The sequence below is a fragment of the Felis catus genome, chromosome B1 (genome assembly GCF_018350175.1).
Source record: "Felis catus isolate Fca126 chromosome B1, F.catus_Fca126_mat1.0, whole genome shotgun sequence".
Taxonomy (NCBI): Eukaryota; Metazoa; Chordata; class Mammalia; order Carnivora; family Felidae; genus Felis; species Felis catus.
In genome coordinates this window covers 200704294-200730523 of record NC_058371.1, presented here as the reverse complement: position 1 = coordinate 200730523, position 26230 = coordinate 200704294, and the positions used below count along the sequence as shown (strand labels likewise).

General features: G+C 50.6%; 1 protein-coding gene and 1 long non-coding RNA gene across 6 annotated transcripts; one reads left to right on the top strand and one right to left on the bottom strand.

Moving 5' to 3' along the window:
- The first annotated feature begins 12 nt into the window (after nucleotides 1-12).
- Nucleotides 13-26230, top strand: LOC109499294. 4 transcript variants are annotated; one of them, XR_002741972.2, is made up of 5 exons: nucleotides 13-218; nucleotides 17427-17648; nucleotides 18270-18328; nucleotides 23101-24028; nucleotides 24644-26230. It is a non-coding gene; the product is annotated as an uncharacterized LOC109499294 (long non-coding RNA). The 4 variants fall into 4 exon arrangements; XR_006597259.1 differs by lacking the exon at nucleotides 13-218 and adding an exon at nucleotides 11866-12004; XR_002156587.3 differs by lacking the exon at nucleotides 13-218 and adding an exon at nucleotides 12386-12508.
- On the bottom strand, nucleotides 9752-12343 carry LOC111560210 (putative MORF4 family-associated protein 1-like protein UPP). 2 transcript variants are annotated; one of them, XR_002741971.2, is made up of 3 exons: nucleotides 11759-12343; nucleotides 11334-11458; nucleotides 9752-10672 (listed from the first exon to the last, which is right to left on the bottom strand). XR_002741971.2 is itself a non-coding variant. In XM_023253334.2 (2 exons), the coding sequence occupies exon 1, from the start codon at nucleotides 12107-12109 to the stop codon at nucleotides 11774-11776; it is 336 nt and encodes a 111-aa protein (XP_023109102.2). In that variant the 5' UTR covers nucleotides 12110-12332; the 3' UTR covers nucleotides 9752-10672; nucleotides 11759-11773. The 2 variants fall into 2 exon arrangements, 1 of the variants encoding a protein (XP_023109102.2); XM_023253334.2 differs by lacking the exon at nucleotides 11334-11458 and having other exon boundaries at nucleotides 11759-12332.

Sequence of the window (26230 nt, the reverse complement as noted above, 5' to 3'; positions counted from 1 at the left end):
GCGGCCCTTTTACGACACGAGGGAGCTCCTTTGCGGCCGCGCGGCCCCGGCGCCGCGCTCCGTCCGCGGTCCGTAGGTCCCGGCACGCCGAGGGCGCAGGGCTGGGTCCTGAGGCTCGGCGGTGTAGACGTCGGCCTCCTTGCGCCTGTGTGGCGCGCCGAGTGGTCCGGGGACGGCGCTGACTGCGTTGTACTCTTAGCTGCTTAACGTTCTCAGTCGTGAGTAGCCGAATTGGGTCGGCACTGCTAGAATCCTTTAGTGCAGCGGACTACGGGGGGGCGTGCTGAGCGTCAGGGGTTTGGGTCTGGGCCGTCCCGCCCCGGCCGCCACCCGCCCTGGCCTCCCGGGAGGTGGCTGTCCCCGACGCTCCCTGCCTGGCCCTGCTCTCCATGCCGCCCAGCCCAGCCTAGCCTCCGCCCGGATTTTTGCTCGAAGCGTAGGTTTCATTCTGCCTTGCGTTTTGCTTCCAAGTCTGCGCCTCGCTTTACCCGGACTGTAGTGTAGGTCTGGGTGCACACTGTTTACTCAGCCCCGCCTGGCGCGCAGTGTGTCCTTGGGCGGTAATTCTGCAGAACTGATTCTTCATCAGATCATATAAGCCCGTCCTTAAGGCAATAGACCCTGGGGACAGGTTCTTGGTTCAGCTTCCCCACAGCCCTCACCTGCCGTGGCACACAGCAAGAGCTCAATAAATGTTGCTTTAACGTTATTTCCCAACATTTTTCACACTGTTTTTTTAAAAAATTGAAGCGTAGTTGACACACGATGTTTCAGGTGTGTAAAGTAGTGATTTGGCAGCTCTGTACGTTATGGAATGTTAACTACAAGTGTGGTTAACGTATTGACATATTTTAATTTTTTCTTTTTTAAAGTTTATTTTTATTTTGAGAGAACGAGACAAGAGCGGGGGAGGGGCAGAGAGAGGGAGAGCTTGATGTGGGGCTGAAGCTCACAAACTGGGAGATCATGACCTGAGCTGAAATTTATGGTCAGTTGTTTCATTAAATTTTTTTTTTTTAACGTTTATTTTTTTTAAATTTTTTTTCAACCTTGTTTATTTATTTTTGGGACAGAGCAAGACAGAGCATGAACGGGGGAGGGGCAGAGAGAGAGGGAGACACAGAATCGGAAACAGGCTCCAGGCTCTGAGCCACCAGCCCAGAACCCGACGCGGGGCTCGAACTCACCGACCGCGAGATCGTGACCTGGCTGAAGTTGGACGCTGAACCGACTGCGCCACCCAGGCGCCCCTAACGTTTATTTTTTTTGAGACAGAGAGAGACAGAGCATGAATAGGGGGAGGGTCAGAGAGGGAAGGAGACACAGAATCAGAAGCAGGCCCCAGGTTCTGAGCTGTCAGCACAGAGCCCGACGCGGGGCTTGAACTCACCGACTACGAGATCATGACCTGAGCCGAAGTCGGATGCTTAACCAACTGAGCCACCCAGGCGCCCCTATAGTCAGTTGTTTCAACTCGCCTAGCCACACAGGTGCCTCTTACATTTTAATCTTTGAGATCACCTCCTAGCCAGAGAAAATTCTACTTTATAACTTAAAGGGTTTATGGGGGGGGGGGGGATGTGATTAGATGTGTGCCCGAATAATTCCCCTTTTGCCATATAATGTAACATAATCACAGGAATAATACCAGGTATCACAGCTCATAAGGACCCGTATTAAAATTTTGCCTACCACAGGCTTCTAGGGATCCAAAGGGCATGATCTCACAGCAGCCAGATACGACCAAAGTAGCAGCAATTAGGCCTAGAGAGCTAAACATAAGAATTGCTTGGCTTTTGGTACATGAATGGAACGGAATAAAATACAGAGAAAACCCGCTAAGTTTTGGAGGCAGCCATGTTAGCAAAAATGCTGCCAACTTGGATGAAGAAAGACTAAGACTCTCCAAAATGTAGAAAGGTTTCCTGGCTCCCAATTTTTCTACTAGCAGAAAGCAGGCTCAGTAGCCAAAATGGACGTATTTTTCAATTCCCTCCTCCGAAGTGGCCAAGGAGTGTGATGGAAAAGGAAGAACGCGACCCACTCGTGACCCACTCGGAGAGCCCAGACAAGTGTGCAGAACAATGAAGAAGGGCGGGGTTAGCAAACTACAGCCCTTGAACAAAGAATGCTTTTCACATATCTAAAGAGTTGTTAAACACACACACACACACACACACACACACACACACACACCACACAACTGACCCACAAAGCCTAAACAAATGAATAATCTGGCCGTTTACCAAAAAACGTGTGCCAGTACCTGCACTAGTGAACTGTTTTTAGGTTCAGGACCAAGGCCTAGTCAAGGAATATTCCTTATCCTTAACAGTGAGAGACCAGACAGTATTTGCCTACGGCACATCAACATTGCTGTAAGTCATCAGCTGCTGTAATTCGTCCTTACATAGGGACGCTATCCTGTCTCGTCACCACTGCGTTTGTCTCTGTGCGGGTGTTATAGATTACATGTTTGTGTTCGCCCCCAATTCATACGGCAAGATCCAAGTCCCCATTTAAATGGTATGTGGGGGCGGGGCCTTCGGGAGGTAATTAGGCCTTGAGGGTGGAGCCCCCGTGATGGGATGAGTGCCCTTCAAAGCGGAGACCCCAGAGAACTAGCCTCTCCTCCGTGTGAGGCTACGGTGGGAGGGCAGCTGGTCCACCAGCCAGGGGGAGGGCTCTCACTAGATGCCAATTCCTCCAGTACCTTGATTGCGCGCATTTCCGGCCTCCAGAACTGTGAGAAACGGTTTGTTGTTTTAAGCCACCCGGTCTATGGTATTTGTTATGGTAGTCTGAACTGAGAGAGTGGTCAAGAACAAGTCTTAAAAAGTTCATAAGCCTCTGCGCCACAGAAAAGCTGATGTGGGTCACAGGATCCCAGACTTCTAGCTGGATGGCATGACTGGAAGAAATTTGGGAGGATCCTTAGAGGAGGACGAGGAAATTTTACATGAGTAATTGGCAAGGAGACAGATTGTGGCAGATCGTACAAAAGATCCCAGTTCTCCACCCCTTCCTGCCTCCTCGTCCTTTGTCTTGTGTCTTGCTTTGGCCAATGAAATGTTAGCAGACGTGACACAAGCACATGCTCGAAGTGTGCTAACGTGGTTGGGCCGTCTTCACTCTGGTCTCTGCTACGAGAACAGGCCGGCTTCTCTTATTGGTCTCAGGAAGAAGAGGGGAGGAACACTTGACCAAGGTGCCCTAGACAGGCCCAGCTTAGGTCAGCTGGCACCACAGACACATTACTTAGCCAGTCTGGATCACCCAAGTCCCAGCCAAGGTGCAGGCCCTTGAGGAATGTTTATTGTCACCGGGACCCAGGGTGGTTTATGCAGCAAAAGCTAATGGGTCCATTCGATGTGAAGCCTGTCTAGGTCAGATTATGGTCCCAGATAAATTAAAATGCCAAAATCTTTCCCTCCATATTTTTACTCCATCCAGTCTTGATTGGAGGAGTCTCACTCAGATGCCCAGATGTTCTGTTGTTGTTTTTTTTTCTTTAGAAACTTGGGCCTGGGGTGCCTCGCGGGCTCAGTCAGCAGAGTGTTGACTCTTGATCTTGGGGTCCTGAGTTTAAGTCCCACATTATGCATAGAATCTACTAAAAAAAAAAAAAACCACTTTAGAAACTCGGGCCTGGAGTATCTTCTTCAGGAAGTGGTATTCAGCCCCTTTGCACCTCTGAAGCTTCTTCCATATCCCGTGTTCACTCTGAACCCGTCTCTTCCGTGTCTTGTTTTTCGGGATATCACAGCACCAGACTTACAAATTCTAGAAAATATAAATCGGTCGTCACTACAGCCGCTTTTAGTATCACTCCCATATGTAAAAATGATGTTTCCAAAACTTGTACGTTTTACAAGCAAGATCATGCTGCTGTTGCCATCTGCAGACTGCATTATGCTACATCAGAGAGAGGGATAGAATTGACAGAAGAGAAAGGAAAAAGTCCTGGATTCCATCTTTTCCCAGTGCAATCCGTTCCCAGATTGATCCACAATCTGTGAACCCAAAACCCACTTGGGAAAGGTCTTCCATCAAGTGATGATTATTGCACGGTGAGTCTGTTTCACATAGTCAGCAACAGAACGACTTGTAAAGAGAATTTATTTCTATCAGAGCGAATGTAGAAGATTTGGTAAGTTCCAATCACCATTTAACACTTCTCGTCCACGACAACTGGCCAAAGCACAGATGTGTGAGTGGACAAAACCTTCCAGATGACCCCAGTCGCCACCTGACTGCAGCTTCATGAGACACCCTGAGCTTGAACTGCCCGGCTGGGTTGCTCCCAAATTCCTGACCCACAGGAAGAGCAAGAAATAAATGGCTGTTGTTTTAAGCCACTAAGTTTTAAAGAGATTGTGTACATAACAGCAGATCACTTGAGGTGCTGGTCTCTAGAAATGGTTACTCCTGAGACACAGTGTCAAACGTGGGCATGAGTGTGGCACTGGGCAGTGGGCAGGGGCTGGAAAGATGTTGAAGAGACAGAGAAAGCTGAGGCTCTAGTGAAGGTTTTCAGTGAAGGATGAAAACACAGTGAGGATTCTGGAGGAAAGGGGATCTTTGTTACACAGCAGCAGAGAACCTGACAATCTACAGAAAATGTGTACCTAATGAACTGAATGGCCAAACTAAGGACATGTGAGGGCAGTGTTCGTAGTAGAATGTAAGAGGAAGAAACAGCCGTTAAATACAAAAGAGCCAGCAGTTGGTTGAGCGTCCAACTCTTGATTTTGGCTCAGGTCATGGCCCCAGGGTCATGGGATCGAGCCCTGCATTGGGCTCTGTGCTGAGCACGGAACCTGCTTGAGATTCTTTCTCCCTCTGCCCCCTCCCCCACTCATATGCACGTGCTCTCTCTCTAAAAATAAAAGATAAGAGAGCCAGGACTTGCTGGATTTGCTGGGTTCTCATTCCCAGCCTCTCTGGATGGCAAACAGTGCTACCATTTAGGAAGGGCTCTGAACAGAGCTCAAATCCACGCTGCTGTCAGGAGAATATGGTTTAAAGATGAGACGCAAAAGCACGACTAGAAATCCTCCGTTAAAACCTCAGGAAGATTTATGGTGTTACCTCATAGAGCCTTTCAGACACACAAAAGGCCTTCTGAGGATCTTGAAGGCACGCCTCATGCATCTTCTCTTGCAAACGACAGGATCTCTAAGAATCTGAAGGACACTGTCCCTGCAAATACCACTGGAAGCCCAACGTAGAGTGAGGTAGAGTGAGTTTTGTGGATGTGGCTTTCATGGGTATGTTAATCAATCACGAATAAATAAGAAGCACTGTTTCAAAAGGAAGCACATCAGTTTGAGTTAAAGGAAGACATACCATAGAAAATGAAAAGGGGGTCTTGGAACCCTAAATTTCTGCAGGCAAGAAGCAACCGGAAGAAACTACTCGGATTCAGTCCTGAGCTACATCTGAAAAAAGGAAAGATGGTTCAGAGGTTGGGACCGAGGGCCCAGAGGGTGGAGCCAGATTCCCAGAGAATTGTTCCCAGAGAGTAAGACTGGGCCCTGATGGAGGAACTGGGAACAGAGCCCTGCTGCATCTCAGAACTGCTGCAGACTGGTGATGGCCACTTGCTGTTTCCCCTCTTTTGGGTCATGTCTGTAGCAGGTGGGCGATGCTGGTCCCACCACGGTGGGTGTATGGGGCAGACAGTGCATCTCACCAGTGTGCAGCCTACATATGGAGAAGCAGTTCTCAGGGGCTGTCCCTGGGGAGCCTCTCCCATCCTTGGGTCTGATCTCGATGACTAGACCCTGGACCTTGGGCCTCAGCCTGCTGACATAATGCAGTAAGACTTGGAGGCTCTTAGGGAAAAGTGTGAGTGTGGGTTTCCATAGGGAGGAGCGTCACTGCTGTGGCCAGAGGGACGGGCTGCATTCTCCAAAGATGCCGTGGGGCCACCACGGCATTTCTGGTCCCATGTGCTCTTCTAGAACCTTGCCATGTCCCTATCAAAGGGAGGAATCTACGTCCCCTGTCTTGGAATCTGGATGGGCCTTTGTGGCCACCTAAGAGAGTATGGCCCAAGTGATGCTATGACTCCCGGGACCAGCTGAAAAAAAGACACTGCAGCTTCTGCGTGGCTCTCCTGGTACATGCAGTTTTGGAGTCCTAAGGTCTCAAGAAATCCAACTACCCAAAGCCACCACAACTGGAGAGACCACTGGAAGAGAGCCAAGGAGATGCCCCAGGAGCCCAGCTTTTTGGTTTTCTGAGTCCAGGCACCAGACATTGAAGGGAAGAAGCATTTGAGAAGAATCCAACCCCAGCCTCCACCTGACAGCCCAAAATGCTGAGCTGAGTCCTCCAAATTCTTGACCTACTCAATTTTAATACGTGTTTTTTTTTATTTGAGAGAGAGAGAGCATGCACACATGCAGGGAGGGGCAGAGGGAGAAGGAGACAGAGAATCCCAAGCAGGCTCCAAACTCAGTGTGGAGCCCAATGCAGGGCTCGATCTCACAACCCTGGATTATGACCCCATCCGAAACCAGGAGTTGGATGCTCAGCCGACTAAGACACTCAGGGGCCCAGACCTATTCGATTTTAGATTTGTCGTGTAGCAAGAGATCACCACGACAGAGTGCAAGAGGCTGCGGTTTGGTGAAGGCTTGAAGTACCTGCTGCCACAAAGCTGAGTCTGTTTTCTCTGGCTGTGGAGCTCATTACCAACTTGGCGGCTTGAAAAAACACGCGCCGATGATCTCACGCTTTTGAAGGCAGAAGTCCAGCATGGCGCGAGTCTGCTGGTGTCAGCTGGGCTACATTCCTTGCTGGAGGCCCCGGGGAAGAAACCATGCTGAAGCTCCTTCAGGTTGTTGGCAGAATCTGGTTGCTTGGGTTTGGAGGACCGGGTTCCTGTTTCCTTGACACGTGGCTGCCTCCATCTTTAGGCCAGTGACGTGCATGGAATCCTTCTCGTGCTTTAAATTGCCTGGATTTCCTCTTAAGCTCCAGCTCTCTGCTTTGAAGGGTCCATAGGCTTACACGGGACCCACGTGGCGAATTACGTCTGCAAAGTCCCTTTGGCCTTGTAATATAGCGCGTTTGTGGAAGCAGCACCGTGTGCGGAGATCGCGAGAGGCAAAATTCTGATAACAGAAGTTGAAGAATCCCAGGCAATCGGGCGTCGGTTTTGCTCTGCCTAACCTGCTAGTGACCCGCCACCCACGTAACTCAATAGTCAAACACCGCGGTGTGTGACCTGGAACAGAGGGAGGAGCAACACGGGCACGAAGCGCCACGTGATCGAGAAAGCCCGTTCTTCCAGCTCCTTGGGACATAGGAAGCCCCTCTGTGTGGACCCCCACCCCTCTTAACGCTCCTGACTTCGTTGAAAGCAAATCTTGAGTGGCAGCATCTCCATCCCACACGTCTTAGGGAGTCTCCGTTTCCCTCTTCGTGTTCATCCGCTGTATGAAAAAGTTTTGTTACAGAGGATTTTCTTGCCCCCTCAGCTTCCCATTACCCCCCCAGGCTGGGTGGAGGAGGGCAGCTTTGTTAGGGTGGAGGGGGCAGCTTTGTCAAGGGACTGTGAAGGAGCTCAGGTTTCCCAGGGGTCCAGGAGAGCAGGCCGGCACTGAAGGAGGAGTCAAGGGCCAGAAGGGGCAGAGGAGCAAGATGATGGGCAGACTCGGCCAGCAGAGCACGGAATCCAGATGTCCATCTGGAACAGACTCAGTGAAGACAACACGTGCCAGCATCCCAGGTCTCTGAATGGTCAACGCACGGCGGGGCTGTTACTTGTAGATGGACTGTACCTGCCCACCCACGGCTTAACTCAGACGGGTAACCAAGTGCTTTCAGGGCGGGGGTGCGGTGGGGAACGGCGGGGTCTAACCCAAGGGCACGAGGAATTCTGACCTGTGAGTAAAAGCACTGTGGATGTGGGAACAGGCTCACCAAAGCTACCACTGGGGCAGAAAGCAGAAAAACGGTACCCGGTTCTCGCAACCAGAAAGCTGGGACTCCGTTCTTATCTGTGTTTCCGGTCATCACCCCCGGAAGTACTTGGAAGGGGTTCATAGGAACATTGGTGCCTGAACCTGTATCGTTCCGTCAGGTATTTCATAGAAAAGCTGGGTTGATCCAGGAGAAGGGAAGGACACTCATGATGGGCTGCCGAGAAGACACAGGCAGCCTAGAAGGCGGCAGAGCCCAGCGTGGGGGGCAGAGCATCCTGAGACCACAGCAGGAGCCCCTCAGCTGGGCTGGAGGTGGCCTGGCACAGAGCTCAGGACTCTGGCTGGGGAGGGAAGGCGAGGAGGGGATCTGGGCAGGGGCAGGGGGGTGTGCACTGGGCTGCAGGTGGCAGGCGCTCCCCAGGGAAATGATGGCAGTGCTGTACCTCCTTGCTCCCTGGCTTGAGAAACCTCAGGAGGGAAGAATTCTTGGGGTGTCCCATGCTTCTGGTCGGTTACCAGAGGACACAGAGCCCCTCGGTTCTGCGAAGGATGGAAAGAGGCTTTGCAGCAGTGAGCGCAGAGAGGGCCGGGGGGAGGGGGGAGGGGGGGGTCTGGCCATGTTTCCCACAGCTGGAGAGGGCGCCGCCTCCCCGCGTGCGGCCACCAGCACAGGACACGCCTTCCCGTCAGCCGGCTTAAGAAGGGAAGACCCTGCCTTGAACCTGCGCCTGTCCATCCACGTTTTTCAGGAGTTCTGTGTACACAGTTTCCACTTCTTAACCTGCTTCAGGCTGGACTCTGTCCCACCTCTCAGCTGCAGCGGGGCTATTCGGGCAAGGACAGGAGCCCTCAACAGGCAGCACAAGGCCGGTGCGGCTGGAGGAAACTCCAGCGGCGGCAGGAGGCGGCCAGACAGCGCAGGGGCCAGGTCACGCGGGTCTACCGCCTCGGAAAGCCTTGCTAGGTCGAGGGCAGGAAGCGACTCTCCTCCGGAGCATCTCCCCTCCCCTCCCCTCCAGGGGAACCTGTGCCTCCACCCAGTGGGGCTGACCAGCTGACTGATCCCTTTGCCGGCTGCCCACAAGCAGTCCGACAGCACCCTCTCCTGGCTTTACTTGCCACCGACCCTCCAATCGGCTTGGAGCCCGCGTCAGGGACTTGGTTCTCACTGCAACACGCTCCTGATCTCCGGCTTCCCCAGCCATCGTCTCCAGCCACAGTCTCCAGCCAGAAGACGGCAGGCAGGCCCCGGGGAAAGCACAAATCTCCTGTCCTCCTCCCGGGTGCCTGCTCTGCTCCATCCTTCGGTCCTCCATTCAGTTCGCTGCTCAAATGCTGCCTCCTTGGGAGGCCGGACTTCCCTGGCCTAAAACAGCTCACACCTCTGACCCTGCTTGGACTTTTCTTCAGAACACGAGGCACAGCTGGACAACAGGGCACAGGTTTGCTTGCTTGTTGTCCGCCTCATCCACCAGAAGGAGGTTAAGGGCGAGACACTGTCCCCCTTTCCTGTTCTGTTTCAGAGTACCTGGCATGAGACTGAGCACGCTGTATCTGCAGTGTTTTGTCGTAGGTCTTCTCCGCCACGTCTCATCTCTGTGTTCCTAGTTCAGGCCGTGGAGCACATGATGCAAGGATGTTGAACAGATGCACTTCCAGGCCAGAGCCCGGACAAGCAGATTCCATGAGGAACCTTTCCTGCTGTAAGAACTGTGCTTGCTGACCTGTCCTTCCCAACTGTGGGTTTATGGAGCGCCTTCTGAGCCACAAGGAGTTTACTGCATTTGATGACGAGGATAGCACGGCACACAAGATAACCCTGAGAAACGTTTTTTATTATCTGTTTCCTGGCAAAGTTGCAGGGCTTTGGTTTATTTGGGCAAACTTACAAATGCTTATTACATACGTTGTTTTAACCTCAAATTGACGGGGGGGTGGGGGTGTGTGTGCTATTCAAATGAGCGTAACCAGACAATTAACAGCCCATGAAATGGTGCTGGCCCTGTTCAGTTTAAGTCCACAGCTCCTTCCTGGGACCATGAAGGCACATCCCTCTTTCCAGGCCTCTGAGCGCCGGAAATGCACTACCGAGAGCTGTCCGTGAAGCTGAACCGTAAGCCAGACCACAAACAAAATGTAAGAACACAACCACAAATCAGACTCTGCCGGGTTGTCCAAGCTCTCCCAAGAGTTCACGTTACGTGCGCCAAATACTGCGACTTAATTTCGGAGGGAAGCCTTGTTGGTGTCACAGAGAAATGACAAGTTCTGAACTTGTCACCACCACTTCCCATCCCTTTTCTGGTGGCACTTTCCAGCGAAGCGGGCGCAACTCCTTCAGCAACTCCGCTCTTTGACAACCGACACGGTGTCTTCCTCGGCCCAGACTTTCCAGCAGTGATTAGGTCACATGAGAGATCATCAAATGCCCAGAAACAGAAAAACGTAAAACATTGAGAAATCCCAAGCATAAAAACATGACCACCTCATCAGTTTACAATCGAGACTCAAACTGCTTTGAGAACCTTTCCCCAGTAAAAGTTCTCCGCAGAACTAAACACATTTGGCAATCTATAACCACACAGTGGTCACCACACAGACTAACATGCGGATTTAACAGTATACGTAGAAACGACGACGTCTGCAGAAAAACAAAGAAGTGAGAACAACAGGTTCTCGGGTTTCAGCTTTTCCAGGGCGTCAGCGGACGGGTCACCCAGAGTCTGACGGTGAACCTATTGGACAATTGGGAGAAATTTATCATCAAGACGTTGCCTGTGAGAATCGTAGAGCTCTCGATCGACAACCACTCTGTTCAAGGTCTGGCACTCAGAGATCTGGCCAAACTCTAGCATGGCTTCCCCATCTTAAGGCTGTGACCCCAGCCCTCCCTCAAGTGCCTGCGAGGGGTGGGGGGAAGCTCAAAGTTGCTGGGAAAATTTACTGTTTGTTCCAGCCAAAACCTACCGATAGGCAGAGAAGCACTAAGACCCCCTCTTAGAGTAGCTACCTTATGGAAGGTCTGCACTTATAAAGGCTCTCCGCGTGCTCTGAAATGTAAATCTACTACCCAAAACTGTCTCCTCAAGGGCGGGAAAGCCATCTCTTTGCCCTCCCATTCTCCGCAGGGGTGTAGGGAGATAGGGTGCCCGAAAGGTTCAGCTGGCACCTGTGCGCCCGTCACAAAGATGAGAGTTTGCTTCTCTGAATACGCTCCAATTAGCAAATCCAGATGGCCTCGTCACACGGACCAAAGCCCTCTTTTTACCCTTCAGTGCCTTTTCCCCCCCGCACAATCCCATCTTTAAAAAGTCCGGCGCCGGGAAGCCGACTTCAGTTCACGCTGGATTATCTCCCCTGCTGCAATAGTTCCCACTCACTAAGATCCATCCTTACCGCTTCGACGAGCGTCCAGCTTTCTCTCTGACACCTGTAAGAGTCCACTGTCCCGGGATAAACCGTGAAATTGCGCATGCAGAATGCCGCTTCTCGCAGAAAAGGGTCCAGCGAGACGCTCCACACTCCCGGCAAAATTTTGAAATATTCAGTACTGGTCTTCCGTTTCACACTTTAAAATTCTCCTCTCCTCCCCCGTAGTTTGCTTTATGGCCTAGGGTTTCCTTGGTTCCCGCCCCCAGCCAGTAGGCAGCCCTACACCTCTTCTTGTTCTACTTGCTACCAATAACCTTCACGTGTCATTTTTAAGAACGCCAAATCACTTCACCAACCTACAAGCCCGACCCTCGGGGCCTGCCCCCCACCGCGTTCCCCCTCCCCAGCGCGCAGCCCCCGCCCCCCTCCCCCTCCCCGCCGACACCTACCCGCGCCCGCGTCCTTCAGGAGAAGCCGCAGCTGTCGATCTGGCCGTGGAGCTCCACGATCCTCCGCCCCATCCGCGCCACCTCGGCGGCCTTCCTCTCCGCCTTCTCGTACAGCTTCAGCACGCGCTCCTCCGCCTCGCCGCTCCCGCAGCGGCCCTGACCCACGGCGCCCTCCACCGAGTCCACCTCGCTCTGCAGCGGGTCCAGCAGGATCCCCACCTCCAGCAGCTTCAGGCGGGCCCGCAGGTGCGCGCGCACGTGCTCGCGCTCCAGGGCGGCGCGCGCGGGGCTCCGGGGGCGGTCGCGGGGCTGTTCGGGCGCCCGCCGCTCGTCCGCGCCCTCGGGCCACATCGCGCCGCCGCCGCCGCCCGGCCGCCCTCCCGGGCCGCTCCGCCGGGTCTGGAGGCCGGCCGGCCGCGAGCGCCAGCTGCGGGGCCGAGCTCGGCGGGAGCGTCGCCGAGGCGAGCGGCGGGCTCGGAGTTTTGTCTCCTCTTAAACAAAACTTTCCCCCAACTTCTCCCCTTAAAGAGCGAAAGCCACGTCCCACTTGGCCTCCCCGCCTTCCACCAGCGCCCGGCGCCCTCGCAGCCCCTTTCGCGACAGAGCCAGAAGCCCTTTACGGCCACGCCCCCTGGGCTCCCCGGCCGCGTGCTTGGGGGGTGGCGCGCGCGCACGCGCGCAGTTGTGCACCTTCGCCAACCCGCGTCGTGGCTCTTCTCTGTCGAGGACCTGGGGTCAGGTCTTCAGGAGGTAGGGGTTTCGCGGCATAGGTTTTAACCCTTGCAAAAATGAGTTTTCGGCCCCAGAGATGCACTTTCCCGGAACACCGGGCTGCAGTCGGTCCCCCCCCCCCCACCCCGCCGCCCTCACTTTGTCCCCACACTGCTCTCAAGGCCTGCCACCCAGCAGGGTTTCCATAATTTTTTTTCCCTTACACTATCTGGGGGAGGGGGGGACGGGGGAGGCGATAAGTGGGTGACTTTATGTTCTAGGCCTGTGGCCCCCGGGACGGGCTAAAAGGAAAGACTGGGGGATCCTGCCTGCCTGAGTGCTGCCTGTTTGGGACTGAACTTTCCAGTGATCAGATGGAGCGAGTAGGTCCACTTCTGAAAGCTGTCAGGGTCATTCAAAGGACTAGGGAGGAAATGGCGTCAAGGCCCATTGCAGACTTGATGAAACCATCGGACGGTGGCAAATGGTATTGTTAGTAGACCGTGTGTCTCTGGTGGTTGTGGGCAAAGCGCTGGAATTAGATCCCGGATTTGGACCCCAGCTTCCTGATATGCTGGCTGGGAGACTTTGGGCAAACCTCAAGCCTGAAAAGGACTGCTGGTGCTGGGTTGCAAGCGGCCGGGTGCAAGGACAAGAGAGAGGCACGGAGGAACTAAGGGTGGCCCCCAGCTGGCAGCCAGCAGGGAAGCAGGGACCTCAGTCCTACAACACGAAAGAACTGGATTCTGCCCACACGGTGAATGAGCTTGGAAGTAGTTCCTTCCTAGGGCCTCCTGGTAAGTCACCCGACCCCTTGATTTTGTTCTTGCCAGACCCAGAGCAGAGAAACCTGCTAAGGTCTGACATTCAGAACTCTGATAATAAATTGTATTGATTTGAGCCCCTAGACTTGTGGTAGTTTCTTATAGCATCAGTAGAAAACTAGTGTCGGAGAGGTCTGGTTGTGAGTGGGGCTTGGAACTTAGTCCACAGGACGTTTACATGAAGTTAGGAAAAAGTCAGTCGTGAGCCTAAGGATGGGGGAAAGTGGATAAAGATCCTTCAAGACTTGTCACAACCTTATTATCCTTTGAGCTCTGTTCATACAATTTAGAGTCTCTCCCTTCCGCACCGCCCCCCCCCCCCCAGCCCACCAGGATAAGTGTTGAAAATATCTTCTCCCAGCTGAGGGTTGACTATTTTTTTGAAAATAGACTTTATGTTTGAGAACAGTTTTAGGTATATAGAAAAATAGAGAAGATAGCACAGAGAGTGCAGGCTTAACTTCCCACTTTGATTAAGGTTCCTTTGATAAACATAAGATTTTAGTTTAAAAAATATTTTAACAGGCGCTGGGGCGCCTGAGTGGCTCAGTCAGTTAAACGTCCGACTTCGGCTCAGGTCATGATCTCGCGCTTCGTGAGTTCGAACCCTGCATCGGGCTCTGTGCTGACAGCTCAGAGCCTGGACCCCGTTTCGGATTCTGTGTCTCCCTCTGCCCCTCTGCCGCTTGCACTCTGCCTCTCGCATTGTCTCAAAAATAAATAAACATTTAAAAAAATAAAAAAAAATATCTTGGGGCACCTGGGTGGTTCAGTCGGTTAAGTGTCCGACCTTGGCTCAGGTCATGATGTCACGGTTCATGGGTTGGAGCTCCAAGTCAGGCTCCGTGGTAACAGCTCGGAGCCTGGAGCCTGCTTTGGATTCTGTGTCTTCCTCTCTGTCTGCCCCTCCCCTGCTAGTGCTCTGTCTCTCTCTCTCTGAAAAATAAACACTAAAAAAAAATTTTAGAATAAAATACAAAATCTCTTAAACGCGGGGTGCCTGCGTGCCTCCGTCATTTGAGTATCTGCTCCTGATTTTGGCTCAGGTCATGATCCCAGGATTGTAGGATCAGCCTTGTGTCTGTGCTGGTAGCATGGAGCCTGCTTGGGATTCTCTCCTCTCTCTCTCTCTCTCTCTCTCTCTCTCTCTCTCTCTGCTCCTCTCCTGCTCACATGCTTTCTCTCTCAAAATAAATAAACATTAAAAGAAAAAAATTATTTTTAATGTTTATTCACTTTTGAGAGACCGAGAGAGAGCATGAGCAGGGAAGGGGCAGAGGGAGGGAGACACAGAATCCGAAGCAGGTTCCAGGCTCCGAGCTGTCAGCACAGAGCCAGACGTGGGGCTCGAACTCACAAACCGTGAGATCATGACCTGAGCCAAAGTCAGATGTTTAACCGACTGAGCCCCCCAGGCTGAATGCTCTAGTGTTTAAAACAAACTTGAGGCGAAATTCATGTAATATATAACTAAATCTCCATAAAGTGTACAATTCAGTGATATTTCGTGTATTCACAGTGTTATACCACCGCCAGCTTTCTCTAGTTCTAAAACTTTTTCAATGCTCCCCCCGTGCCACTCAGTGATCGCCCCGCAGCCTCCCTCCCCTCACCCCCTGGCCACCATCAATCTCCCTTCTGTCTCCACGGATTTGCCTGTTCTTGGTATACCATACGCACTCCTCTGCTGAGGCTTCCACGATATACCACAGAATGGGTGAGTTTAAACAACAGAGATGTATTTTCTCCCAGTTCGGGAGGCTGGAAGTCCACGGTCAAGGTGTTGGCAGATTTGGGTTCTTCTGGGCCTCTGTCCCTGGCTCGCACGCAAATGGCCACCTCGCCACTGTGTCCTAGCATGGTCTTTTCTGTGCTCACTGAGCATCCCTGGTGTCTCTTCCTCTTTCTATAAGGACACCAGTCCTGTTGGCTTAGTATTCCACCCCTGTGACCTCATTTCACCTTTATTACTTCTTTAAAGGCTACTATGATCTGAATGTTGTGTCCGCCCCACCCCCCCTGCCAAATTCATATGTTGAAATCCTAAGGCCCGATGTGATGGTGTTAGAAGGGGGGCCTTTGGGAGGGCTTAGGTCATGATGGTGGAGCCCCCCCTGACTGGGATTAATGCTCTTATAAAAGAGACCCCCACGGTACTCCCCAAAGCCTTGGCCTTCTCCTTGTGCCCTGTGAGGGCTCAGCAAGAAGTCCCCGGCTGCTATCAACCAGGAAGAGAGCCCTCACCAGAGTTCAGCCATGTGCGTGTCTTCATCTTGGATTTACAGCCATTTTTGTTTCTAGAAACCTTGCTAAACTCTACTACGAGTGCTGATGATTTATCGTTAGATTATTTCAAATCTACGAACTGTGAGAAATAAATTTCTGTTGCTTATAAGCACCCCCCAGTCTGTGGTATTTTGTCACTACAGCTACAATGGACTAAAACAAAGGCCTTGTCTCCGAACACAGTCACGATGGGGATTAGGACGTCAGCATATAAATTTGGGGGAACACAGTTTGGTCCATCACATCGTATAAAAGGAATAGTGGCACCTGGGTGGCTCAGCTGGTTAAGCCTCTGACTTCGGCTGAGGTCATGATCTCACGGTTTGTGAGTTTGAGCCCCACGTCGGGCTCTGTGCTGACAGCTCAGAGCCCGGAGCCTGCTTCCCATTCTGTGTCTCCCTCTCTCTCTCTCTGCCCCTCCCCCACTTGTGCTCTGTCTCTCCCTCTCAAAAATAAACAAACATTAAAATAAATAAATATATAAAAGGGATCATACAGAGGCACTGGCTGGCTTGGTGGGAAGAGCATGCGATTCTTCTTTTTTTTTTTTTTAATTTTTTTTAACGTTTATTTATTTTTGAGACAGAGAGAGACAGAGCATGAACGGGGGAGGGCCAGAGGCAGAGGGAGACACAGAATCTGAAACAGGCTCCAGGCTCTAGGCTGTCAGCACAGAGCCCGACGCGGGGCTCGAACTCACGGACCGTGAGATCATGACCTGAGCCGAAGTTGGACGCTTAACTGACTAAGCCACCCAGGCGCCCCAAGAGCATGTGATTCTTAATCTCGGGGTGATGAGTTAGAGCTCCACGTTGGTGTAGAGATTTACTAAAAAAAACATAAATAAACTTAAAAAATTTTTTTAAAAAAAGAATGCTACACTGTGTGGCCTTTTGTGTCCAGGTTTTTTTTCACTTTGCATAATATTTTCGAGCTTCATCCAAGTTGTAGCAGGTATCAGCACTTGATTCCTTGTTCAGGCCAAAAAGTATTTCACGAACGTGCCACAATTCGTTTATCTGTTCATCCATTGGTGGCCACTGGCAGTGTCTCTACCCTTTGGCTAGTATGAGTGGTGCTGCTCCAAACACCCTTGTACAAGTTAATATTTTAATTTTGATGAAGACAAAATATCAAGGTTTCCTTTTATGCTTCCTCCCCGCCCCCCGGTTTTATTTTAAGAAATGCTTGGGGCGCCTGGGTGGCCCAGTCGGTTGAGCATCCGGCTTGATCCGTCATGATCTCATGGTTCGTGGGTTCGAGCCCCGCGTCGGGCTCTGTGCTGACGGCTCAGAGCCCGGAGCCTGCTTCGGATTCTGTGTCTCCCTCTCTCTGTGCCCCTCCTCCGCTCCTACTCAGTCTCTCTCTCTCTCTCTCTCTCAAAAATAAATAAACATTAAAACAAATTTAAGAAAAGAAGAAATCCTTGACCGCGCTGAGGTCATATACTCTCTTCTAAAAGCCTTGATGTTGGTTTTCTCATGGTTGTGGGCAATCCACCTAGAAACGCAGTTCGAGGCAGGGATCTACTAGCAGTTTTCCCCCCGTGTGTGCCCAGTTATCCTGGCCCTGCTTACTGAATATTTTATCCATTTCGTCTGCTCTGCGATGTAACAGCTGTCAGGTGTCAACTCTGTCAATTCGTCGCATGTCTGCATTCTGTTCCATTAGTCTCCATCTTTGGGCTGTTACTCTAGTGACTTAATTACTTTATACTAAGTAGGCTTTGTAGTAAGTACCGATATCTGGTTAAGCAGGATAAGCCTCCCCCCCTCCCCCCTCCCATCTGCTTCTTCGGGAATGTCCTGGCTTTTCGGCTTGTTCTGACTTTGAATTCCTTGTTTAAGTTTCACCAGGACAACCAGACCCACCTGATGAGACTTCTTCGATGCACTGGGCCAATTTGGAAAAGAATCAGAATGCCTTCTGTTGAGCTGATCAAAGGAACACCAAGGATTGCCAACAGTCACCAGAAGCCGGATGGGACAAGGAAAGATTCTCTCCTTGAGACTTCAGAGGGAGCATGGCCCTGCCGACACCTTCATTTCTGATTTCTATCCTCTTGAACTGTGAGAATGGATTTAAGCACTTTAAGCCACTCTTAAGCCACCGCTTTAAGCCACTCAGTTTGTGGCAATTACAGTATTCTTAGGAAAATAATACACCAAGCAGCGCCTGGGCGGCTCTGTGGGTTGAGCGTCCAACTTTGGCTCAGGTCATGATCTTGTGGTTTGTGAGTTCGAGCCCTGCGTCGGGCTCTGGGCTGACAGCTCGGATCCTGGAGCCTGCTTCGGATTCTGTGTCTCCCTCTCTCTCTCTGCCCCTCCCCTGCTCATGCTCTGTCTCTCAAAAATGAATAAACTTTAAAAGAAAATTAAGAAAAAATAACACACCATTAAAGAACTGTTTTGATCCTATTACAAATGACATATTATTATTTTTTTTTTTGAGAGGTAGGTTTTTTTTAAGTTTATTTATTTATTTTGTGAGGGTTGAGGGAGGGGCAGAGAGAGAGAGAGAGAGAGAGAGAACCCCAGCATGGGGCTGGGTCTCATGAACTGTGACATCATGATCTGAACCCAAATCAAGAGTTGGAGGCTGAACCAGCCAGGCACTCCAGAGGTAGTTGAGTTTAATTTTTATTTACTTATTTTTAAAATTGCGGTATAAATAACACAGTGTCCTATTAGTTTCAGGTGTACAAAATAGTGATTCAACAATTGTGTACATTACTCAGGTGGCCATCACGGTAAGTGTGCTCATTAATCCCCTTCATGTAACCCCCCCATCCCCCCCCCCGCCCTCTGGCAACCACCAGTTTGTTCTCTGTAGTGGAGAGTCTGTTTTTTGTCTCTTTTTCCTTTGTTTGTTTGTTTTGTTTTGTTTTGTTTCTTCAATTCCACATATGAATGAAATCAACTGGTATCTGTCTTTGTCTGGCTGGCTTACTTCGCTTAGCATAATACACTCAAGTTCCATCCCCGTTGTTGCAAATGGCAAGACTTCATTCTTTTTTATGGCTGAGTAATATTCCATGTGTATGCATGCCACATCCTCTTTATCCATTTATCTGTGCACGGACTAGAGGACACCTTTTAGAAAATGCATTTTCTCTTCCTGGTGCATGGAAGCACTGCTGACTTTCATGTTTCAATTTTGTTTCTAGACACCTTGCTAAGCTCTCCTACTAATACTAACAATTGAGATTCTTTCAAACCGATGATGTTTAAAAAACCATCATTAGAGGGGCACCTGGGTGGCTCAGTTGGTTAGGCGTCCGACTCTTGATTTTGACTCAGGTCATGATCTCACGGTTCGTAAGTTTGGGCCCTGTGTCCGCTCTGTGCTGACAGCTTGGAGTCTGCTTGGGATTCTCTCTCTCTCAAAATAAGTAAATAAACTTAAAAAAAAAAAAACTATTATTAGGGGCGCCTGGGTGGCTCAGTCGGTTGGGCGGCCGACTTCAGCTCAGGTCATGATCTCGCAGCTCGTGGGATCGAGCCCCGCATTGGGCTCTGTGCTGACAGCTCAGAGCCTGGAGCCTGCTTCGAGTTCTGTGTCTCCCTCTCTCTCTGCACTTCCCCCGCTGTCACTCTGTGTCTCTTTCTCTCTCAAAAATAAATAAACGTTAGGGGCGTCTGGGTGGCTTGGTCATGACTTCGGCTCAGGTCATGATCTCATGGGCCGTGAGTTTGAGCCCCGTGTCAGGCTCTGTGCTGACAGCTCAGAGCCTGGAGCCTGTTTCAGATTCTGTGTCTCCCTCTCTCTCTGTCCCTCCCCTGTTCATGCTCTGTCTCTCTCTGTCTCAAAAATAAATAAACGTTAAAAAAAAATTAAAAAAAAAACGTTAAAAAAACTATCATGAGAATATAATGGTTAATAGCTGTGGTAGTTTTAAAAACATGCCCACAAGTTTTTTGCTACTTTTCTCCTCATGGTTCTGCCCCTTGGTTAGTTATGAGTTATAGACAGAGACTATACTGGGGGAGTTGTCTCACAAGGTCATCTTTATTTGTACAAATAAGAAGATTGTGAAGAATAATTTCCAGAGCCTGACTCCCTATTAGGGTTTGGGATGAATATCCGGAGGGGAGTTTTAACGTTATCATGAAATGGAGGTAACTGTCGGGCACTTCTGGCACTTTCTGATCCTCTGAGCAGTTGTCTTTTTTTTTTTTTTTAATTTTTTTCCAACGTTTTTTATTTATTTTTGGGACAGAGAGAGACAGAGCATGAACGGGGGAGGGGCAGAGAGAGAGGGAGACACAGAATCGGAAACAGGCTCCAGGCTCTGAGCCATCAGCCCAGAGCCTGACGCGGGGCTCGAACTCACGGACCGTGAGATCGTGACCTGGCTGAAGTCGGACGCTTAACCGACTGCGCCGCCCAGGCGCCCCCAGTTGTTTTTTTTTAAATGTTTCTTTCTCTGTTCCATCAGTCAGTTAGTTTGTTTCTAAAGGGTAAGATTGACTGTTGGGCAGAAGCTTCTGCTAGAAGTTTCCTGAGTTTGGGGGAGGGGGTCAGACCTGTGACAGAACTCGATTACCTCTGGGACTGTGGACGGGGTTGCTGCTAACAAACTAAACAGCAGAAGTGATGGCATAGCGCCAGTGTCCGTGAGCTGTAAAAGGACCGTGCCTTTCATCTGTGGTCCTCTGGCTGGGAGAACTCTCTTGGGGGATGCCAGCTGCCCCGTCTTGAGCCTCCCCAAGGGCAGCACACAGCGTGTCTGGGTCGAGGCCACGGGCAGGAGTGCACAGCCCCCGGCTGAGCCCATTTAGCCCCTCCTGGTCTCCGTCTCCAGGAGGAGCTCCTTAGGGAGGCTCTTGACTTCTGCCCTCCCAGGCCACAGTTGAAATATGTACCCTTCCAGGGGAGGGCAGCTTCCGAAGCCTGTTTCCTGCTGCTGCAGGGTGCAGGGCTCAGGAATACTGACAGAGGTTGAGCGACCATGGGATTCAGCACACCCTGCATGGAATTTCTTTGCCAGTATAATTTCTTCAAAACCCCAGGATGTTTCCTGTCCGTTTACTTGCAGTCAGTTCCACTGTGCGTGTAATTACAGCCACCAATCTGGTAAAGATTAGTTTTTTTTTGTAAACGGGTCTCTGTGCTATGTCTTTCCCCTAGCCTCTCGACTCAGTGGTGCCCAGGTGGAGCCAGTGGCTTTGATAGGAAGGTGACAGTCGTAATTTGGTCTTCACCGCTTGGTCGGCACCTGCTACCTGGGGAAGAACCTTTAGAGAAAGAACATGCATGAGAGAGACTTTAGGGCCTCAGGCTTGTCTCATCTGTAAGATGGCTTCTTCTGGAGACAACGCTTGTCTTTTTAAGAAAATTGAATTTATACATATATATGTAATTTTTAAGTTTTTATTTATTTTGAGAGAGAAAGAGAGCGCGAGCGGGGGAGGGGCAGAAAGAGAGTAAGAGAGAGAGAACTCCACGCGGACTCCGCACCATCAGCACAGAGCCCAATGCAGGACCCGAACTCACAAACTTTGAGATCATGACCCGAGCCTAAACCAAGAGTCAGACACTCAATGACTGAGCCTCACGCCCAATGTGGGGCTTGAACTCAGGACCCCAAGATCAAGAGTCTCATGCTCTACTGACTCAGCCAGCCAGGCACCCCTGTAGCCATCTCTTAAAACTGTTTTAGTTTGGGATGCAGAAACCCCTGCCATTTTTGTTTGTTTGGTTGAAGATTTTCTTTTTTTTTTTCCCCTATATGAAATTTATTGTCAAATTGGTTTCCATACAACACCCAGTGCTCAGCCCAAAAGGTGCCCTCCTCAATACCCATCACCCACCCTCCCATCCCTCCCACCCCCCATCAACCCTCAGTTTGTTCTCAGTTTTTAAGAGTCTCTTATGCTTTGGCTCTCTCCCACTCTAACCTCTTTTTTTTTTTCCTTCCCCTCCCCATGGGTTTCTGTTAAGTTTCTCAGGATCCACATAAGAGTGAAACCATATGGTATCTGTCTTTCTCTGTATGGCTTATTTCACTTAGCATCACACTCTCCAGTTCCATCCACGTTGCTACAAAGGGCCACATTTCGTTCTTTCTCATTGCCATGTAGTACTCCATTGTGTATATAAACCACAATTTCTTTTTTTTTTTTTTAATTTTTTTTTTCAACGTTTATTTATTTTTGGGACAGAGAGACAGAGCATGAACGGGGGAGGGGCAGAGAGAGAGGGAGACACAGAATCGGAAACAGGCTCCAGGCTCTGAGCCATCAGCCCAGAGCCTGACGCGGGGCTCGAACTCACGGACCGCGAGATCGTGACCTGGCTGAAGTCGGACGCTTAACCGACTGCGCCACCCAGGCGCCCCAATAAACCACAATTTCTTCATCCATTCATCAGTTAACCCCTGCCATTTTCAACCCCAAATGACCAGCAGAGGTGGCCTCTCAGGTCTCCTTCAAAGAAGCTACTGTAGGAAGCACACTTCACAACCTCCGGCTGCCACTTCTTTGGTTCTGCCATGGTGGTCATGCCAAGACCATGCCCATCTGCCCTCAGCCTGCACTCAGGACTAAATTTACCATGCTGGGGGTGCCTGGCTGGCTCGGACCCTAAAGCGTGCAACTCTTAATCTTAGGGTTGTAAATTTCAGCCCCACGCTGGGTGGAGAGATTACTTAAAAAAAAAAATCTTTGAATTTACTATGCTCATCACCCCATCTGTCCCATTGATGAACCTAGTAGAAATCAGCCTAGGGCGCTATTCTTAGGACACGTTTCCCATAATGCTCTCCAGCTCAGACACTCTTCTGGTCCTGTAGGAACTGGTGAGCCATTGCCTGGCTCCCTGCCCTCCGCCCCACCCTTACCCATTGCCAGCCTGTCCCCAGAGAACTCTGCCACATGGTCCTCAGGCCCGTGAAGGGAAAGCTGCTCGTTCCTCTCGTGCCTCGGTCAGGATTTGGGGCCGGCCTTCTCCCCTGGCCATTGTCACGGCACTCCTCGTCCTTCCTCTTGTCTAAAGCGGCGTTCCTTTAGAGGGCTTGCTGCTCATCCGACCGCCCTCTCCGCCTCCCCACCGTTGCCACCCTCCAACTGCTCTCCCCCATCGAATCCCCCTCGTTCGTTGTACACTTCGGCACCCAGCTCCTGGCTCCTTTCCACCCCGTGTCCTGCCATCATCCTGGGGAAGGTCCGTGGCCATCCCACACCGGGGCCCCCACACCCTCCTCACATCTGATGGGCTCCTTGATGTCCCTTGGCTGCTCACTCCTGGGGGTGACTTGGGTTTTGTTATTGCCCCAAACCGGCTCCAAATCCTTGCTCAGCCCTCCTCCTTTCTGACCATGTCCCCATCCTCCTGGGTGACATGTACTATAGTCTCCAACACCTTTTTTTTTTTTAAACTCACCGACCCGTCAATTCACATTAACAGCGGCTTTCTCCTGCTCTACATTTCTGCACTTATCCCTTCAGTGTTTACCATTCACTGCTGTAATAATGTTCTCGTCAAAACCCTAATCTTTTATTCCTTGTTTCCTTCCCCCAGCTTTACCCCAGTATGGAAACCGCAGCCCTTGATCAGCTGAGTGCCGCTAGGAACCATCGCCAAGAGGCTGCAGGAAAGCCCAGGGCTTGGGGGAGTCTAGTCGCAGCTGGTGGTAAAGAAATGTCTTCCAAGGGGCAAAGAATAATATGGGCGAGTTTGGGAATAATGGATAACAATGGAACGGAGGGTTCTGTGAATCATGGGGTTTGAGGAAGGAGGGATGGGGTATAAACAGGAGAAAGGAACCACAGAGAATTATGGGGATCAGGAAAGGAGAAAACAGAACTGACCAGGGGAAGCCCTAGCTTTTTCAGAGCAGCACTAAAGCCAGCTCTGGATGGATTTATTTATCTGGCCAGTGTCAACCAGGTAACAGCTCTGCGTTTATCTTTGGAAGATGGTGGAAACTCAGACCGCTCCATAGTTATCTGCTCCCTGGAAGGGGGAGGGTTCCAGGACCAGGGACTTGGATTTGGGGCTTTTTCACCTTGGAGTTGTTTGAGAGCAGGGCAAAGTGAACAGCTACAAATGAATGAGTGAGAAAGAAGATTGTTGTTTGGACAATGAATGCCCTGAGCAAGTGGGAGGGATGTGATGACAAACGGGGATATAAGCCTAGAAAGAAGGAAGGACGACCCTTCCATCAAAACACGGGAGAGGAAGAGCTGTCGGTTAGCGTAGGTCACGTCATCTTGACAACCCCCGAACCTCAGCGCTTGGAACAATACGGGTCTCCTCCTTTGTGCTACATGTTCATCATCGGTTGGCAGGGGATCTACTCTTGTTGAAGGAACATAGGCTGATGATCCACCACCATCTTGGATGCTGCTCTTCCCTGTACCACAGACAGAACCCTGGGGGGGTCTCTTGTTGGAGGTTCAGGCTTGGATTAGAGATGTGCCGCTTTCCTCACAGCTCATTGACCAGGGTTAGTCTCTCACACTGTCCCTCTTCCTCCTTCCCATACCCTCCCTCCCCCCCCCCCCCCCAAGCACAAGAGGGCTGGGAAGTCCAGTTCCACTGCGTGCCCGGAAGGTGGATACTTGGAATGTACTTGGTGAATAGCACGAATGATCCCTACAGCATTTTGTCCCAGATGAGCTTTAGTTCTAGAGGTCACACAGAATGCCCGTGCTGGAAATCACCCCAGACAAGCCAGTACGTGCCCAAGATCACACAGAGAGTAGTAGCAGGATGGCTGGGAGCCAGATCTCCTGTTTCCCAGCCCCTCTGTTCCGTGGTAGCTTGGACTCCAGGGTTTTATCTTCAGCAAGTTTAAGAACTCTTTGGAGTGTCTTCCCTTCACTTGGAGTCATTAAAAAAAAAAAGAAAAAAAGCTTTCCACTTGATTTTTAAAGTCAGCTCTACACCCAACGTGGGGTCTGAACTCACGACCCCGAGATGCAGAGTCACAAGCTCTACGAACTGAACCAGCCAGGGGCCCCCGGAGTCATTTCTGTGGATGCTCGTCCAAGTGTTGATTGCATCCTTGGCTATTGTCGGTCCTACCACGTCATTAGAATTAAATTTGCTTTCTTCCCAGGGGTCACGTCAGCTGATGAAACAGCTGGATGCAGAAGCCTCTGCGGGACCTAGTGGTCTTCCCAGCCTGATTCTTACCAAGTGTGAGACCAGCGGATTGTGAACAGTTTGCATACTTTACCTCCATTTCTTTCTTTCTTTCAAGTAGGCTTCGCACCGTCCAGCATGGAGCCCAACGCAGGGCTTGAACTCATGAGCCTGAGATCATTATCTCCGCTGAGATCAAGAGTCCGATGCTTAACTGACTGAGCCACCCAGGGGCCCCTACTTTGCCTCTATTTCTCATCAGAGCTTCTGTTACATACCACTTTGTCTGTCTCCTCTCCAATGCCTCTCCAGACCACCATGCTCCCGTAGCCCCCACGTTTCTTTCTGTGATAGCATTTTGATATAAAAGGACACTTGTAGGGGCACCTAGGTGGCTCAGTAGGTTAAGTGTCCGATTTCGACTCAAGTCATAATCTCATGGTTTGTGAGTTTGAGCCCCGCGTCAGACTCAGTGCTGACAGCTCAGAGCCTGGAGCCTGTTTCAGATTGTTGTCCCCTCTCTCTCTGCTCCTCCCCCGTTTGTGCACTTTCTCTCTCAAAAATAAACATTAAAAAAATAAAAGGACATTTGTCACACCTGAAGTACCCGAACAGAGATAGGTCCCGGCTTCAGGGAGGCTGTGCAATGTAGAGAACCTGGCCAACAACCCCAGGGGTCCTTCCTGCACAGCTGTCCGTGACCGGAGTTCTGAAGGACAGCCGGGAAAAGGACAGAGAGCCTGGGGCTTGTAAAGGACATACAGACCTACAATAAAAAATGCCGGCAACCTTGGCTGTACTCAATGATGTGATTGTACAGTCTCATAAGACTGCCTCTCAGAATGGCTCCTTAGAACATTCTTTGCTTACAAAATGCAAGAGACTCAATTACTCCTCCAACCGCTAGCAATCCGGGACAGACTTCAGGAGCTGGGGACTCTGGAATTAGTGGTTGCTTACGAAGAGGAAGTAAGCAGCTACTGAAAGTAATCTAGGACTAAAGTTTGCAAACCTCTAAGAATCGTCTGATTACTTCACAATTCGTAGGACGGTAAACAACGAACACCATGTAGCTGCTGAAGAATGCGCGTCTAGATGTTTAGACAGGCTAAGATTTTCCAACCAGAGCTTTAGGTGGAGAAAACACACAAAGGACACTTGCAGGTTATACAGTGTACTACCACCTATGTAAAAACAAAAACTCAAAAAACCCCCAAGGGTGGGGAGAATTATGTATATGCTCAAACATGCATAATTTGGAAAGGTACACAAGACGCTGGTAAACCGTTGCCTTCCTCGGGAAGATGGGGAGAATGGGTCCACTTTTTTTATCGTTTGAGTTTTGTGCCATTGTACTACTCGTTTTAAAATTAACCAAACGCAACGTGGCACCCGGAGACAGGAAAAGAGGCGTTACTGGAAACTGGTAAAATCAGAAAAGTCTGGAATCTAGTTAGTACCAATATTAGTTTCCTAGTTTTCGCAGATTGTTTTGGTGGTTGTTGCTCCTCGGTTCATAATTCCATCCTACCCACTTCTATTAAAACCTATATAGAAAATC